This window comes from Belonocnema kinseyi, chromosome 4 (assembly GCF_010883055.1).
Source record: "Belonocnema kinseyi isolate 2016_QV_RU_SX_M_011 chromosome 4, B_treatae_v1, whole genome shotgun sequence".
NCBI lineage: Eukaryota > Metazoa > Arthropoda > Insecta > Hymenoptera > Cynipidae > Belonocnema > Belonocnema kinseyi.
The window spans coordinates 42,819,745-42,837,739 of NC_046660.1; the positions used below are offsets into that span (position 1 = coordinate 42,819,745).

Here is a 17,995-nt window from a genome sequence, read left to right on the forward strand (position 1 = left end):
AACAAAATTAACGCAAAATATTTAGCAAACCCTCAAACGGTACACTGGTGCGAATTCGCACCCCGAGTTTTTTCATTTTGTTGGCATTCAGGCAAACACAGCTGCAGTGGATTATCCCCACATATATTAAATATATATCTTAAATATGTGTGATATATGCTAGTTGTTTCTTATATACGCAATATATTAAATATTTAATATTAATATTGCAAACAAACCAGTTCGCACGAGTGTACCGTTTAGGTATGAACTTTTAACAAAATAGTTCAACTTTTGACCAAAGAAATTAATGTTTAACTAATATATGGAATCTTCAACAACAACAAAAAGAATTTTGAATCAAAAGGATCGATTTTCTAACGCAAAGACAAACTTTAAACAAAATAGATGAATTTTCTACTAAAAAAAAACACAAATTTTCAACAAAAAATTGAATATTTATATTTACAGTACAAAAATTATTTTTAAATCATAAAAAAGGAATTTTAAATAAATTGGTTAAATTTTAAAACAAAGAAATAAATTGTGAATCAATAACAGGAATTTTTTACCACATTATACCACAATACACTAGTTTTCAACATAATGCATGAATTTTCAACAAAGTACTTGAATTTTTAACTAAAAAATGAATTTTAAACCAAACACAGAGTAGTTAAATTTTCAGTTAAAAAATTAATTAAAAAAAAAGAATTTTCAACCAAAAAGTGAAATTTTAGCCCAAAAAATTAATATTCAAGTATAATTAAGAATCTTCAATTAGAACAATTAATTTTGGACAATTTGATGAAATTTGTACAACAGATGATTTTTTAAACCAAGAATGAGAAGTTTCAACTAAGAAAAATTTTTCAGTCTATAAAGAAATAAAATTAGCTTAACTGTAACATTTGTTAGCCAAAATACGAATTTTCTATAAAGAGTGAAATTTTTAAACCGAAAATATGCATTTTTAACAAAAAAGTTGATATTCGACCAAATGGTTTAATTTTCAACTCAAAAACTGTAAATTTAAACCAAGAAAGATTTTTTCGCCCAAAAAGGAAAAATTCATCCAAAATGTAGAATTTGCTACAAAACAGTTGAAGTTTTAACAAAAAGTTAGTATTTCACCAAATAATTGACTTTTCAACCTAAATTATAAATTATACATATAACTAATTAATTTACCTCATTTATAAATTATACAAATAACTTTGTCAAGTGAAACAATTTTATTTAAATAATTGAGAAATAAAAATTGCGAATTTTCGTCTTCGGGAATTAAAAAATTAGGACAAAGCATAGAAAATCTAAAAATCAGGACAGCGATAAAAAATCAGAACGGTTGGTCACTTTATAACAAGGAGCGTAAATTAATATTGATGAACAAAAATACACGATACTATAAATAGTTACGAATATACATATTATTGTATAATATATTTAAAGATAAAAATACAATTTAAGATGAGGTTATGTTCTGCCATTTAGTTGAATTACTTACCGTATTATTGTATAATTACAGAAAAAAACTAAATCTGAATTGCTTTCTGTTTGCACATTCATTCTCATGATTGTTATGAAATTATAGACATAATTATCACTTAGAAATCTTATAAATAGATGAAAACTTTTACCTCATTATTTGCAGCTCCAATATTTTTTTTCGAGGAAAATCCACTCTACAGGCATATAATGTTTCAATCTGTCTCCATTTGGTACCATTTAATGTATAATTACACTTTTTAATGTCAAAAAAATCAAAATATTCTCTCATATCAATAAGAAATCAGTACAAAATCAGAAAAAATACAACAAAATATCAGATATCAGCAACTAGATCAACTGATCAATGAAAACTGGACTGCGCATGCAACCTTTGGCGCGCTTATTTGAAATTATTCGTTTTATTTTTGTTTATAATTGTTTAAAAAAATTTTAATGCATAAACATGCTGAAAATGATTATGAAATCATATTTGTAATAAAAAAGGTTTTAAATTTAAAATCGATTATTTATCTTCAAGGAATAAAAATCTAATCATTATTTTACGTTTCACATTATAAGTCTATTTTGTGATCAAAGAATTAATTTTCATAATTTTAAAAGTATTATTTGTTGCTAAAAAAATTGTTTTTTATGATCCCAAATTTGCATCAATTTATTTAATATGAATGATCCAATTTTTATTTATTATTATATAATAGTAATATCAACTTATTCTGATTCTAAGATTGCGTTCTGCAGATTGTATTAATTTATCTCCTAAGATTATAAATATATAATCAATGTAAAAAATCATTAATAAACAATTTATTAAATTTGAAGAGGTTTAAAATTTAAAAAAAAGGTCGAATTGAAAACGTTGGATAATAAACAAAATATATTGAACTGTTTTTAATTATAAAAGTTTAATAAAAATGATACTTTTTTTTAAATTTATACAATTTTGAAAAAATATAATAGCTGTTTCCAACGGAATAAAACGGAATTAAAACTGTATCATTTGTAATCCAAAGCAATAAAATCTGAAAAGTTTTTTAAAAATTGAAGATGCTCAAAACTAAACGATTGCTGATTATTGGTTAATTCGTTTTTTATATACGAAAAAATGCTGGATTTATATTTCCTAACATTAAAAATATAAACAATTTAAAAACCATCATTAAACCAATTTTTAAACTAAAACAGTTTAAAATTTTAGTTTTAACAATAATTAATCATTTCGAATAGAAAGCGTTCGATATTCAACAAAAATATATTGAACCATTTTAAATCGGAAACATTTTTAATCAATTTCTGATTAGGAACAATTAAAAAAAAGGTTAATTTTTATTTCGAATTAAATTAAAAGGAATTGAGCTTCTATAATTTTTAATAACAAGCGTCCAAAGTCAATTTCATTAGAAAGCAAATAAAATAAAAAGGAATTGAAACTGTAAAATTTACAATTCAAAGCGTTCGAAATTGAAATTTTGTTTTAATTGCAAAATATCAAAATTAAATGATTTCACATTAAAATTCTGTAATTAGGAAAATATTTCAATACATTAAAAAATGAACAGTTTTAAATAAGACTTTAGGAAATTGGATCATTTGAAATTCACAGGAATTGAAATTTTATAATTTCCAAATAAAAGCGTTCAAAATTGAATTATTTATAGTTTGAAACTAGTTTTCTTAGTTTAATTTTTTAATTGATTAATCCTTACTGAAAGTAAAAAAGGTTTGTGTAAATAATTGAGAATTGATTTGGTTGATTCGTTCTTGATGTACGGAAATAATTTTTCGATTTTTATTTTCTAACATTAAAAATATAAACAATTTCGAACTTCATTATTAAATTTTACGAGTTTGGATTTGAAAACATTTTAAATCAAACAAATATAGATTATACATTTTCAAAATTATATATGCAATTATGAAAAAATCATCTATTTCATTTAAAGCGTTCAAAATAGATTTTTTTTAAATTAATTATTTTCAAAATAAAGTGATTTTTTATTAATATTTCGGAAATAGGAAAATTTCCAAGGGTTCAAAATTGAACAATTTTTTATTATAATTTTGAAAACTGGATCAGTTAAATTTTAAAGTAATTAAAATGGTATTATCTCTAATTAAAAGCGTTCAAAATTGAACAATTTTTTGTTTCATTAAATAATCTCGAAAATAAATTAATTCTGATGAAAAATTCTGACTTAGGACAGTATTTCGAAACATTCAAAAATGAAAAATTCTAAACTAGAATTTTGAAAATTGAATATTTAAAATTTAAAGGAATTAAAATTCTATTATTTGTAAATAAAGGTAGTCACAATTGAATTATTTAAAGTTTGTGATTGACTTCGTTAATTTCAATTTTTTAAATAATTATAAAAAAAATTATAATATTAAGAGTTTAAAATTTGTTTGAAAACTGATTATAAATTTCGAAGTTATAGACCTTGATATTTGAAAATATATATTAAACGATTTTTAATTGAAATGTTCAAAATGAAAAAGAATGGTACTGGTATAATTTCTTATAAAAGCATTTAATTTTTTTTTAATTTAAAATTTAAAGGGCTTCAATTTAAAAATATTTTAATTAGACGCTCTCAAAATTAAAAATTTTTTTAATAGATTTTTGAAAATTAGACAATTTTATTAGAATAAAGATGAAATTGTATCATTTTTAATCTAAAGCGTTACAAATTCAACAGTTTTTTGTTTTATTTGAATTTCGAAATTGAATGATTTCAGATTGATATTTCGAAAATAGGTCCATTTGAAAACGTTAAAAATGAAATATTTTCAGATTCGTATTTTGACAATTCGAAGCGATTAAAGTTTTTCTTAAATTCTAGGATTTAAAATTGTTATAACATAGAAAATGATAATTTTAAATAAAAAATGATTACATTCATTCAAAATGCGAAAAATATTATAATTTAATTATTATTATAAAAAACGTAATTCAACCACTTCAATTGTAATTTCGGTTGACAATTCGTATTTTTTGGTAGAAAATCTTTTTTTTTGTTTGTTAAAAATTTCACTGTTTGGTTTAAAATTAATCTTTTTTCGTTAAACTTGATTTTACCGAAAATTTATTTTTTACTGAGTTTTAAATTTTAATTTTCTACCTGAAATTTTAACCATTCGATTTTCTGCGAAAAATTGATCTTTTTTAGTTGAAAATTAAAATATTTGGCTGATAACTCATTTATTTGGTCGAACATTAGTCTTCTTGTTTTAAAAACTCATCTGTTTTGGTAGAAATTTAAATTTGTTGGTAAAAAATGCAACTTTCGGTCTAAAAATTAATCAATTTTCTATATATTTCGTTTTTTTGGTAGAATAACTGTTCTTGAATTTAAAACTAAAATATTTTTTCGTTAAAATATCAAATGCCACATTTATAATTGAGAATTCATCTTCTTATCGAACTACTGTGTAAAAATTCTTTTTTTTTTGTTTATCATTTTAGTTGAAAATTCATCTCTCGTCAAATTCTTAACTACTTCCAATATTCAATGTTTTTAATATTAAAGTGTATAAATCGTTTAATTTTTAATCAATTCAGAACTACCTTGTAAAAGAAATAATTATTGAATTTTAAATACTGGAATTACAGTTCAATTTTATGAATTGATTTATATTTACAGTTGATCAACTCAAAATATTTTTTATAACGAAATTTCAATTTCAAACACTTTACATTTTTAATGGACTTGGTCTTTTTCGAAATTAACAAATGAACTTTTAATCAAAGTTGAAATTAAACCGGTTTTAAATTTAATTATATCATGTGATACGGAATCTGTGCTATTTCAAGTAATTTGATTGATTTTTCTTATAAAAATTTGAAAAATTCCCCGTAAAAATTAAATTGAGCCATTTCCCGGTTTTTCTCGGTCTTAAAAATTTTCCAGTTTCCCGGTCCAGCGACCAAACTGACTAAATGTCGTTATTTAGTTCTAAGAAGTTCATACTCATTTTTACATCTCACGAATTACAAAGTTTTCGCAGAAATTGTAAATGCATTTTTAGATTGGCATGATAAAATAAAATAAACCTAAAAAAAATCCCTTATATTACGTTTTTAAATATAAAATTTATTTAGAGAACTAGTCAAATCAACTTAATAAGTTACTGAGAAACCTGAATTTTAATCATATTTTCACTATTTTGTCAACAATTCGAGATTTTAGCTGCCTCTTTGTATTATTTAAATTTTCGATTAAATAATAAAAGATTGTAATAATTCACAGATTTTCAATTACTAAAGAAAAACATACAAATCAAAATAAATCAAATAAATAAATTAATAAAACCAATGTTTCATTTAAAACATAATCTATTCGGTCTTCTTTCAGGATAAGCTTTTGTGACGTTAATTCGTGGGACTTCTAGTTTTTGTTTTTGAAGTTCTGTAAAGTTTTAAATTCAGTTAATAAATTTTTAAGAATAAAATTATTATAAGGGTGTTTGCCAGAAAGTTGAACCGGTGATTTTCCCCTTTTTCTTTTAATAGTAATTTTTTTTTTACAAATATTTCAGTTAAGTACATATATCAAAACACGTAAACCAAAGTTTCAAAATTTTAGATAAAACTCGAATAAAATTCAGGGTGGCCACTGGACCGGGATATGACCGAAAATTTTTTGAGAGCCGGAAGAACCGAGAAATGACAGTGCATTTTTTTACCGGGAATTTTACAAATTTGTAGAAGAAAAATCTGTCCTCGTTCGATTTCAACAGTTTTAAAATAATAAGTTGAATTTTTATGGGTTTCAATTATGCTATTATTTAGATTGCAATGCTTAATTCAACATTTTTTTAATTCAGAAATTTTCTATTTAAAATTTCTATTTCTAAGCTTACATTTTTAATTGGAAGAACTTTTAAATGCTTTCTTAAAGACTTGAACAAATAAAAACATAAAAGCCTTGGATGTTGAAAATTTTGGATAAAAAACATTTTTATTTAATAAATAAATCCATTTTTTAAATTTATCTCTACTTTAAGTAATGAAAAGTGAACAAAAAATATTTGACAAAACGATTTTAAAGCAGTTCAAAATTTAAGAATTTTCAGATTTTAACGTTAAAACTTAAACGGTTTCAATTTGAAAGTCTTAGTCATTAGACAAATGTGAACGTGTGACTAAAAGTTTATCGTCTATTTTCAACTTAAAAATAACTTTATGGTAATATATTCTTCATTGAAGGATTTTATTAAATTAAAAATATTTTTTAACCTAAAATATTCTACTTTTAACCCATTCAATTTGAAATTTTGAATTAAAAAAAAGATGAATTATTGAATATTTAACAATATTGGAATTTTTATTTAAGACAAGTAAATTGAAACCAAATATTCACATACACATAGAAAACCTGGAATCGTTACAATTTCCAAGAATGCTTCATTTGAAAGTGAAATTTTTTAATTTTTATGTATAATTTACAAATGAACATTTGTAGAAAAAATTTGAGTAATTTTAAGAGATATTTAGGAGCTTTAAAAAGATTAAAAATTATCATGCAAATTTTAGAAAGTTTTCTGAAAATCTTCTAGAAACGATTTTTAAAATTTTGTTCAAATCTTTGAAAAACTTTTTAAATCTTCTTTTAAAATAATTTTTCAAATTGAAAAATTATTTTTTATTTTCCTAGGAATCCTGAGAAAATGATTTTATTCTTTTGAAGCCTTTGGCGATTCTTGAAAAGAATCTAATTTTTTGGTTTAAAATCTGCGAAAATCTACATTTTGTTTGGTATTAGGCTATCATTTCAAGTTTTACATTAAGTTTGAATCTTTCCAAAACTTCTAGGTATCTCTTAAAATTACTCAAATTTCGCCTACACATAATAAATGTTCAATTGTTATTTATACATCCAAATTGTAAAGAATTTTTCTAAAATTTGCAGGATTTTGTCAAAATTGTAGAAAAAATTTAATTCACTTTGACAGATATTTAGAAGTTCTGAAAAAACTTCCAAAATGATTTTTAATTTAAAACCAATTTAAAACAACTTCTAGATTTCTGAAGATTTTAAAATAAAATTGTGAAGCTTTCCAATGATGTTTAAACTATTTAAAAAGAAAATAACTGAATTTCTAATTTAAGAAGTGTTCAGTTAAAATTTTCTCAATTTTTCAATATTTGATGTTTCTAGCTTAAAATTCCTTAAAATTATATAATTTTGAAAATTTTAAAGTTCATTGATTGATTTTTTAATTTAGAGCATTGCAAATTATAACGTGGATTTATATTTTTTATATTGAAAAATATTACTAACTTCAATTTTATGCGCGTAAATTATTAAGCATTTGAATACAAAATTTTTTAATAAAAAACTTTTAAATTTAAATTTTAAAAGTTCAAAACTTAACAGTTCGACTTTGAATACTTTCATTTGCAGCTCAGTTTTTATTACCTCAAGTGGAAAATTGTTTAGCTTTAGTATTCCTTTTTTAAATTTCATTGACCCTGAAAAATGTTTGCCAACCGGGAAAAACCCGGTAATGCCCGGACATTTATTTCGCCTGGAATTATTTAAACTATTCATAATGGGGACTAGAATTGTTAATATTATTCATTGGAGCCTTTCATTGAATATTAAACTAGTTTTTTGAAAATTCGTTTTTTTAGGTTAAAAATTTATTTATTTAACTGAAAATGTAGCTATTCCATTTGGCTGCAATTTTTTGCGTTCTGTTAAAGAATTATCTTTTTGGGAAAAATTACCCTTCTTGGCTTGAAATTTAACTATTTTGTTGAAAATTTGTCATGTTTGATAGATAATCGATTTCTCTTGGTAATAAATGAAACTGTGATTCAAAATTAATCTGATTTATTAGTTCAGGACTCAAGCTTTTTGTTGAAGATTTGTCTTGGTTATTTTAAACTGATTTTGACTTAAAATTAAAATCGCTTTGGTTTAAATATCAAATATTATATTTTTTATTGAAAATTAATATTTCGGGTTGAAAATGTATGTAATTTTTGAAACATTTAACTGTTTTATAGAAAACTCATCCTTTTGGTTTGAAAATTCGACATTTTTTATTAAATTCGACTTATTGGGTACAAAATCCATTTTTTGTTGTTGTTAAAAATGCAACTGCATTAAAATTTAATCTGTTTTAATTAAAGATTCAAGCATTTTGTATAACATTTGCCTTTTTTAGTAATATTAAACTGTTTTATATTTAAAAACAAAATATTATTTTCATTGAAATATCACATTTTTTATTGAAAATTAATATCTTCGTATTTGAAATTCAATAATTTAGTAGAAAATTCAACTTTTTAGTAGAAAGCTCGTCTTTTTGGCCTAAATATTAATAGTTCTGGATGACATTTTTATTTGCATTGACTGGAAAATATTTTTTGTTTAATGATTCGTCTTTATAGTTGAAAATTCAATTATTTGGATAAAAATTTATCTGTTTTGTAAAAAGCTCGTGTTTTTTTTTTTTGAAAATTCAACATTTTGGATTTCATGATTTTCGTTAAAAATTCATCTCTTTGGTTAAATATTAATTTTTTCAACTAAAAATTTAACTATTTAATTTTTGGTTTAAAAATCGTTTTTTTAGTTTAAAATTCGTCTTTTTGGTAGAAATTAATCTTTTTTGTTAAAAAATCAATTATATTGAAAAAGCAATCATTTTAGTAAAAAATTCATCTTTTTAGTTTAGAATTCAACGGGTTCATTTGAAGATTCGACATTTTAATAGAAAAATTATCACTTTGTTCGACACGTAACCACTGCTTTTTTAAATTAGTTTTTTTGTTGAAACATATTTTTTTAAACTTCAAATGTAATTATTTCAAATAAATATTCCATAATTTTGGACGAAAATTTATATCTTTGGATGAACATTAATTTTATTAATTGGTAATTTAACTAATCAATTTCATGCTGACAATTTATTTTGCGGAAAATTAATATTTTTAACTGAAAATTGAACTATTCTATTTTTGGTTGAAAACTAATATTTTTTAGTGTACAAAATTAAAATATTTGTGGCAAATTGAACCTTTATTAGTAGAAAACTTAACTTTTTGATTCAAAATTAATTCTAATTTTAAAATTCATATTTTTTGTTGAAAATTCAACTATTCCAGTTAAATATTTATCTTTCTAATTGAAAATTCATCATTTTGGTTGAGTTTGTTTCTTTGTGAAGAAAATTAATTTTTTTTTTTAACTTGGCATTCGAGTATTCCATTTTTGGTTTAAAAAGGTTGCATTTTTTAGTTGAAAATTTAATTTTTTGCTTGAAAATTGATCATTTTTAGTGGAAAATTCAACCATTTGGTTTAGAATTGATGTACTTTGTTGAAAAGTCGTCATTTTTGTAGGAAATTCATCTCTTCAGTTGAAAATGAATCTTCTTGTTTTAAGATTGATATTGATTATTGCAAATTTAGGTATTCCACTTAAATATTCATCATTTTAAGTAAAAATTCATCTGTTTGGTTGAAAATCTGTTTTTTTTTTGCGTGTGTAAATTAAGATTTTTAACCCTTAGCTGGCCTACTGGGGTCGTTGGCGTCAGGGCCTTTTTTAATTCAAATCATGAATTCAAATATGATAATTCAAATATGAATTTTTAAACTAACAAAATATTAATTTTTTTGCAAACCAAATAATGCATTCTATTGAATGGTTGTTACTGATCGCCTGAGATTTTTTCCTTTAAAAAAAAACAACGTTGTTTACTCAGAAACATTAATTAAGTGGTTGGGATCAGAGACTTCCCAGTGTGCCAGCTATGATTGTGGCCAGGCGTAGGCCAGCTGAGGGTTAACTAAAAATGTAACTATTCCATTTTTGGCTGACAATCTCTTATTTACTTGAAACATGATTTTTTAAGTTGAAAATTCGTCTATTTTGGTAGAAATTAAACTTTTTCAAAGAAAAATCAACTACTTTTATTGAAGGTCCGCCATTTTAATCTACAATTACTTAATTTGGTTGAAAATTAATTTTTTTAACTAAAAATTGAATTATTCCATTTTTTCAACTCTTTGGTTTAAGATAATTTTTGAAATTGAAAATTCGTATTTTTTGGTAGAAAAATAATCTTTTTGTTCGAAAATTCAAGTATTCCATTTAAATATTTATCATTTTAGATAAAAATTCATCTTTTTAGTTGAAAATAAAACTACTTGGTTGAAAGTTAAATAATTTTCTCTCAATTCATCTTTCTGGTTGAAAATGTATTTTTTTTTGTGCGTGGAAAATTCAGATTTTTAAAATTTAACAATTCCATTTGAAAATTGGTCTGTTTTAGTAGAAAATTAAACTTTTTGGTTCATAATTAATGTATTATTTAATTTTAAATCATAGGTTTTTCTTTGTATCTTACGCTCCATATAAATTAAAATAAAATTGAGCCAAAAAACCTTTTTTCGAACTCAAAATTTGATTTATTAAAAACTCCTTTCTCAATCATTGGCGTTTCGGTAAAATGCGCACCTAAATAATTATATTTTTACCATTTGTAATATTGCAGAGAACAATCATGATAAATTCTGAGATTGGAAAAAAAATTTTGGCTTAATTTAAAAATTTTTAAATTTAAAATTAAAAAATACATTAATTATGAACCAAGAAGTTAAATTTTCTAATAAAAAAGATTCATTTTCAACAAATAGTTTAATTTTGATATAAAAAATATCTTTTTTTAACCAAAAATGGAATTGTTAAATTTTTTAAATCTTAATTTTCCACGCACAAAAAAAAACACATTTTCAACCAGAAAGATGAATTTAAAGAAAATTATTTAACTTTCAACTAAGTTGTTTTATTTTCAACTAAAAAGATGATTTTTCATCTAAAATAATGAATATTTAAATGGAATACTTGAATTTTAAAATAAAAAGATTATTTTTCTACAAAAAAATACGAATTTTCAATTTTTAAAAATATTTTAAACTAAAAAGTTGAAAAAATTGAATAATTCAATTTTTAGTTTAAAAAATTAATTTTTAACCAAATTAAAAAGTTGTTAACCAAAAAATGAATAGTTACATTTTTAGTTTTTAATTTTAAATTAAATTTTCAACTAAAATAGATCTTTTTTTAACCAAAAATGGAACACTGAAATGCCTGGTTAAAAAAATTAATTTTCTTCACACAAAAAACACAACCAAAATGATGAAGCTTCAATTCAAATTATGAATATTAAACTGGAATACTTGAATTTTCAACCAAAAATATGAATTTTGAAATACGAAGATTAATTTTCTACTAAAAGGATTAATTTCCTATAAAACTTAGGATTTTTCAACAAAATACATTACTTTTGAACCAAAAAGTTAAATTTACTACTAAAATGGATCAATTTTCAACAAATATTAAATCTATGATTTAAAATTCATAAATATTTCCGGTTGAGAAAGGATTTATCTGCTTTAATATCATCATACAATTAACGTATTTCGTTAAAAAATCGTCTTTTTTGGTAAAATATTAATACTGTCAGTTGAAAAATAATCTTCTTATTTTAGGATTCATATTTTTGGTTGTGAAATTCAAGTATTGCAGTTAAATATTCATCATTTTAGTGGAAAATTAATCTTTTTGCTCGAATTTTTTTGGCGGAAAATTAATTTTTTTAACTAGACATTTGAGTATTCCACTTTTAGTTGAAAATTGCTCTTTTTGTGGAAAATTGAACTATTTGATAGAGAATTAGGGTATTTTGTTAAAAAATCGTCTTTTTTGTAGAAAATTAATCGTAATTATTGAATATTTTGCAATATTGGAATTTTTATTTAAGACAAGTAAATTGAAACCAAATATTTAAAAGTAAAGAATCTTTAACTGAATGGTTTGACATTGAAAACCTGGAATCGTTAAAATTTCGAAAAATGCTTGATTTAGAAGTGAAATTTTTAATTTTTATATATAATTAACAAATGAACATTTGTAGAAAAAATTGTAGTAATTTTAAGAGATATTTAGGAGTTTTAAAAATATAAAAAATTATTATGCAAATTTTAGAAAGTTTTCTTAAAGTCTTCTAGAATATCTTTTGTAAATTCTGTTTAAATCTTTGAAAAACTTTTTAAATATTCTCTTAAAATAATTTTAAAAAATGAAAAATTATTTTTAATTTTCCTAGGAATCTTGAGAAAATGTTTTTATTCTTTTGAAGCCTTTCACAATTCTTAAAAAGAATATAATTTTTTTTTGTATTAGGTTTTATATTTACTTTCAAATCATTATACAATTAATGTATTTTGTTAAAAAATCGTCTTTTTTGTTAGGATATTAATACTTTCAGTTGAAAATTAATCCTCTTGTTTTAGGGTTCACATTTTTGGTTGGGAAATTCAAGTTTTCCAGTTAAATATTATCATTTTAGTGGAAAATTAATCTTTTTGCTCGAATTTTTTGGTGGAAAATTAATTTTTTTAACTAGACATTTGAGTATTCCACTTTTAGTTGAAAATTGCTCTTTTTTAGTGGAAAATTTAACTATTTGATGGAGAATTAAGGTATTTTGTTAAAAAATCGTTTTTTTTTTTGTAGAAAATTAAACTATTTGTGTTAAAAATTCATCTATCTTATTGATAATACGAGATTTATACTTGAAAAGTTAGGAATTTAAAGCGGTTTAAATTAATTTAAAGTTTTTAAAATTAAACATCCTAATTGAATCCCTAGAAACAGAAAAAAAAAATTAATAATAAACTCGCGAAACTGTACACATATTCCGAGTCGATTAATTTGAAAAATGTGAAATATTTGAATGGCTTCATACTATGATCAATTATATCTGGAAAAATCTGGAATTGTCAGGGATTTTTCATACTCTCTTGAGCTACCCTTTTAGAAAAAAAATATATTTTAGGCGATTTGGAATTATTTTTGTCTTTCGAAAATCTTATTGTTTAAAATGGCCCACTTTTTGGCAATCACCAATAAATTTTCAAAATAAATAATACGAAGTTTTACCTTCTGCTCTTCGGGAATTAGGAGAATAGAGTTTCCTCAACTCCGAAACTTTAGGCATTCTATTACTGTTTTCTTTATTACTGTTTATACTATTGGAATTCGTAATAGGCGATTTCAAACTATTTTCCTCTTTTCTTTCCTGAATTTTCGAGTTCCTTTGATTCAGGAATTGTTTTCTTTGGATTCCCGAACTGGACAACAAATTATTATTCGAAGAATCTTTATTAAAAAATTCAGCATTTGGAATCAAATTCATAGGAAAATATTCCTTTTTTCTACTTCCACTCATGGCAACTTTATTCTCATTCAAAGTAGCTTTTGCTCTTCTCGCAGGGGAAAATACTTTCCTCAACTGTGAAACTGAAGGAATATGAGTCGAATCGATACCAACTGAGTTTATTTTCGGTGACCTCAAATCACTAGAAAATAAGTTTTTCTCGTGAAAAGTGACTGCTTCTCTACTATTTTTCTGCAAATTTAGATCCTCCTTGGGCGCTTCATAATTAGAAAACAAAGGCGAAGGGAAATATTCTTTCCTTTTTCGCTCATTCGAAATTTTCTTCGGTTTGAAAGTATCTATTGGTGTTTTAATTATCTTTGTTAAAGAACAATGCCAATCGGGTGAAGATTCGCTTTCTATATTTTTCTCCGGTCGACACACAGTTCTTAACAACCTGATGATTGAATCCAAATCCTTCGCCGTATTATTAAAGTCTTCAACGCTCGAGTCCTGCGAAACGTAACTGTAATCAGTCGGCAAAGTGTCGAGAAAAACATGAGAGAACTCATTGACTGCAATTTCCATCGAGGACTCGTTTAAAATATGAGCGAAAGTTCTAATTGTATCGCTGGATTTTCTATTTCCGGATAAATTTATCATAGGAAAATATTCCTTCTTTGTATCCCCATTCGAACTCTGTGCCGCTTTATTCGACTTGAAAGTACTTTTTGGGGTTTCTGAAATTGTTGAGTGCCAATCGGGTGAAGATTCGCACTCGATATTTTTCTTCAGTTGAGACATTCTTCTTAGCTCCTTGGCGATGGAGTTTAATTCCATTCCAGTATTGTATCCAGTATTAATCGAATCGGTATCACTTAATTTTGAAATTTCTGCAAAACTGAGGAAACTGTCTCTCTCGCTCGAGTGATCCGAAGAGGAATTGTGATCAGTCTGCAAAGTGAAGTACAGACATTCAGCGAGCTCATCGATTGTAATTTCCTTGGAAGGTTTCTCTAGAATCTGTGACAGAGTTGCAATACTTTCGTTGAACTTTTTAGTTTGGGGTATGTTTGGCATTGGCCCTTTTCTTAAATTATCGATGTCGGACATTATTTGGGATCCAGAAATTCTTTTGGGGTTAATGATTCCCAAATCAGTCGATTCTGGGAAGACAGAATCATTATGAGACACATTTCTCAAGAAGGAGTCGTCCTCGATGAGGTTTTTTAAATCGTCTTCATCCGAATCAGCTGATAAGATTGCTTCAACGCTTTTAAAATTTGTCGTGATATTGACAGAAGATTCGTCTGTAATTAAAAGAAAGTAAAAGGAAAATTTAATGTAACTAAAATTATAAAATTTCAAATAAAATTCCTCAAAGTGATCTTCATAAAGGTATATTTTATTTTTATTTTTGAGGTTCTCTCGAATATTTATTTTGAAATAAACCCCAGACTAATTTTATAATAATTTTACCAAAATTCTTTGCAAGTGCTACTAGGAAATGAATCGAATCGAAGTCTACTTTTTTATGAAAAATTAACAAAAAAATGGTTGAATTTACAACAACAAAGAATAGATAAAATTTTAGCCAAATAGTTGAATTCCCTACCGAGAAGATTAATTTCCTACAGAGAAGACCAATTTTTAACCAAATACGTGAATTTTCAACAAAACAAATAAATTTTCAACTAACAAAAGATCAGTTTGGCACTGAGAATAGAATAGTTAAATTTTCAATTGAAAAATTAATTGTCAAACAAAGAAAAAGGGAATTTTCAACAAACTAGTTAAATTTTCAACCAAGGAGATGAATTTTCAACTAAAATGATAAATCTTCAACTAAAATTAAGAATCTTTAATTTAAAAAATGACTTTTTAATGAAATTGTTGAATTTTCTGCAGGTAGATTAACTTTTAAACAAAAGAGATAAATTCTCAATTAAAAATATAATAGTTGATATTTCAACCAGAATAGATTTTAATTTTAAATGGAAAAAGTTCAAGTCGACCAAAAAAGGCGAATTTTCAACAAAATAGTTGAACCCTCAACCAAAAATATGTATTTTAAATGAAAAAGAAATAGTTTACATTTTCAATTAAAAACATTTATTTTGTTGAATTTTCAATTATGAATAAACAAGATTATTTTTCTACATGAAAAGACGATTTTTCAACAAAATATACATGAATTTTCTACCAAATGGACGAATTTCCAACTTATTTAATTTATAGGATTCAACCAACCATGGAATGGTTAAATTTTCAAATAAAAATGAAAACTTTTAAGAAGAAAAATGAATTTTTAACAAAATTGTTAAATTTTGAAGCCAAAAAGACGAATCATCTACAAAAACGTTCACTTTTAAAACTTTTTTATATAATTTTTTTCTGAATTGTTAAATTTTTTTCTAAACTTTAAAATTTTCAAGCTAAAACGATTAATTTTCTACAAAATAATAGAATTATCAAGTAAAAAAATTAATTTTTTGCACTAAAGCAAAAGTAATTTTCAACACAATAGTTAAATTTTCAACCAAAGAGATGACTTTTCAACTAAGCTAATACATTTTTCAACCAAAAAAAGTAATTTTAAAGCAAAAATCTTAATTTTCTAAAAAAAAATTGAAAATAGTAGATGATTTTTCAACTAAGAAAGATAAATTTTCGCCAAAAATTAAATAGTGAAATTTTCTGTTCAAAAAATTAATTTTTAAACTACAAAACTGATTTTCAAGAAAACGGTTAAATTTTCAAACGAACCATTTCCAAATAAAATCAAGAATCTTAAAAGAGAATACTTAGTTGTTAAAAAATTAATTCAACTCTCAAACAAGTAGTTGAATTTTTAATTAAAGAAATAAATTTTATACCAAAATAGGTGCATTATCAATCCAAAAAGACGAGTTTTCAACCAAAAAGTTGAATTTTGAACAAAAAAAAATTTTGTAATAAAAAATGCAATGGTTACATTTTAAATTTTCAACAAAATGGTTATATTTTCAAGTAGCAAAAAGAAGAATTTTTAAGAAAATCTATGAATTTTCAACAAAATAGAGAATTTGTTATACAAACAGATTAATTGTTCAACAAAAATCTTATTCTTCTGAAAAAAACACGCAATTTGAACAAAATGCACGATTTTTAAACTAAAAAACATAAAAAAAGTTTATATTTCTACCAAATTTTTGAACTTTATGCAAAGTAGATTAATTTTTTACTAAAATAGATAAACTCTCAACTAAAAACGTAATAGTTGATATTTCATCCAAAATAGATTTTTATTTTAAATCGAAAACATTTGAATACAGCCAAATAGGACGAATTTTCTAATAAAAAATAGTTGACTTTTCAACCAACATGGGTACTTTTGAATAAAATTGTTTAGTTTTCAACAAGCTAGATTTATTTTCAATCTAACAGTTTAATTTGCAATCAAAAACATTTATTTTTATCCACGAAGAATCATTTTCTATAGAAAGATAGATAGTTACATTCTTAACCTACAAATACGAGTTTTCAACAAAAAAAGTTTAATTTTCAATTTAAAAAAGAAGTTTGTCAAAATTCTTGGACTTTCGACAAAATACATTCATTTTCTACTGATTAGATGAATTTTCAACCATATAATCATGAATTTTCAACCAAGAAGATAAATATACCGAAAGACGATTTTGCTCCGAATTATACCTTGATTACAAGGGATTACTTGGATTACACGACGAAATTAAACACGAAAAAGATGTTTAGAAATCACATTCAGTGAATTCAAAATTAAGAAATTTTTATTTTTAAAGCAGATTGAATCATTAAAGATTTAAAATGTTGGAAAATGTAAGTCTCAATAGATTGGTTCAGAATCAACCACAAAAAAAAGAATTTTTGTAATGATATGTATGTATACAGTTGTTATACTGTATACTGTAGTTGTTACGTAACATAATAGCAAAGCATAAGACTTGGGGGTTAACTTTTTATGATGAAAACTTTTGTACTTACTAACAGTTGAACTGGTCGAATTTAAAGACACTCGTTTCTGTCCACTATTAAACATTTTGGAGATTAATTACGTCAGAGATTACTATTCACCCTTAATGTGCTTTTAAACATTTTTTGCCCAACAATTCTAAATCTCTTCTGATATTTGTGTAGTTAAAATGGTACCGCGAGCAACAAGTAGCCTTGACCACTGTAGTGGACTTCGACTTGTATGACCAGAGCTAATAACTTTTAGGTTATGAGACAATGACAGGTTTGCGTTCAAAGTGCTCAAATATAGTTAATGCTGTATGTAAATATCAGGTGCAATAAATTTTGAAAGCAT

General features: G+C 24.0%; 2 protein-coding genes across 2 annotated transcripts in view; both read right to left on the reverse strand.

Moving 5' to 3' along the window:
• LOC117172034 (ankyrin-2-like) overlaps nt 1-1,824 on the reverse strand; it is a 5,747-nt gene extending 3,923 nt beyond the window's left edge. Inside the window, exon 1 of the mRNA XM_033359765.1 lies at nt 1,620-1,824. Within this exon, the coding sequence (XP_033215656.1) occupies nt 1,620-1,759 (140 nt within the window). The 5' untranslated portion in view covers nt 1,760-1,824. The remainder of the gene's footprint in view (nt 1-1,619) is intronic.
• A 3,876-nt stretch (nt 1,825-5,700) lies between these two features.
• LOC117172099 lies at nt 5,701-17,871 on the reverse strand. The gene is made up of 3 exons (XM_033359874.1): nt 17,671-17,871; nt 13,452-14,978; nt 5,701-5,897 (listed from the first exon to the last, which is right to left on the reverse strand). The coding sequence occupies exons 1-3, from the start codon at nt 17,723-17,725 to the stop codon at nt 5,809-5,811; spliced, it is 1,671 nt and encodes a 556-aa protein (XP_033215765.1). The 5' UTR covers nt 17,726-17,871; the 3' UTR covers nt 5,701-5,808.
• Between the last annotated feature and the right edge of the window lie 124 nt (nt 17,872-17,995).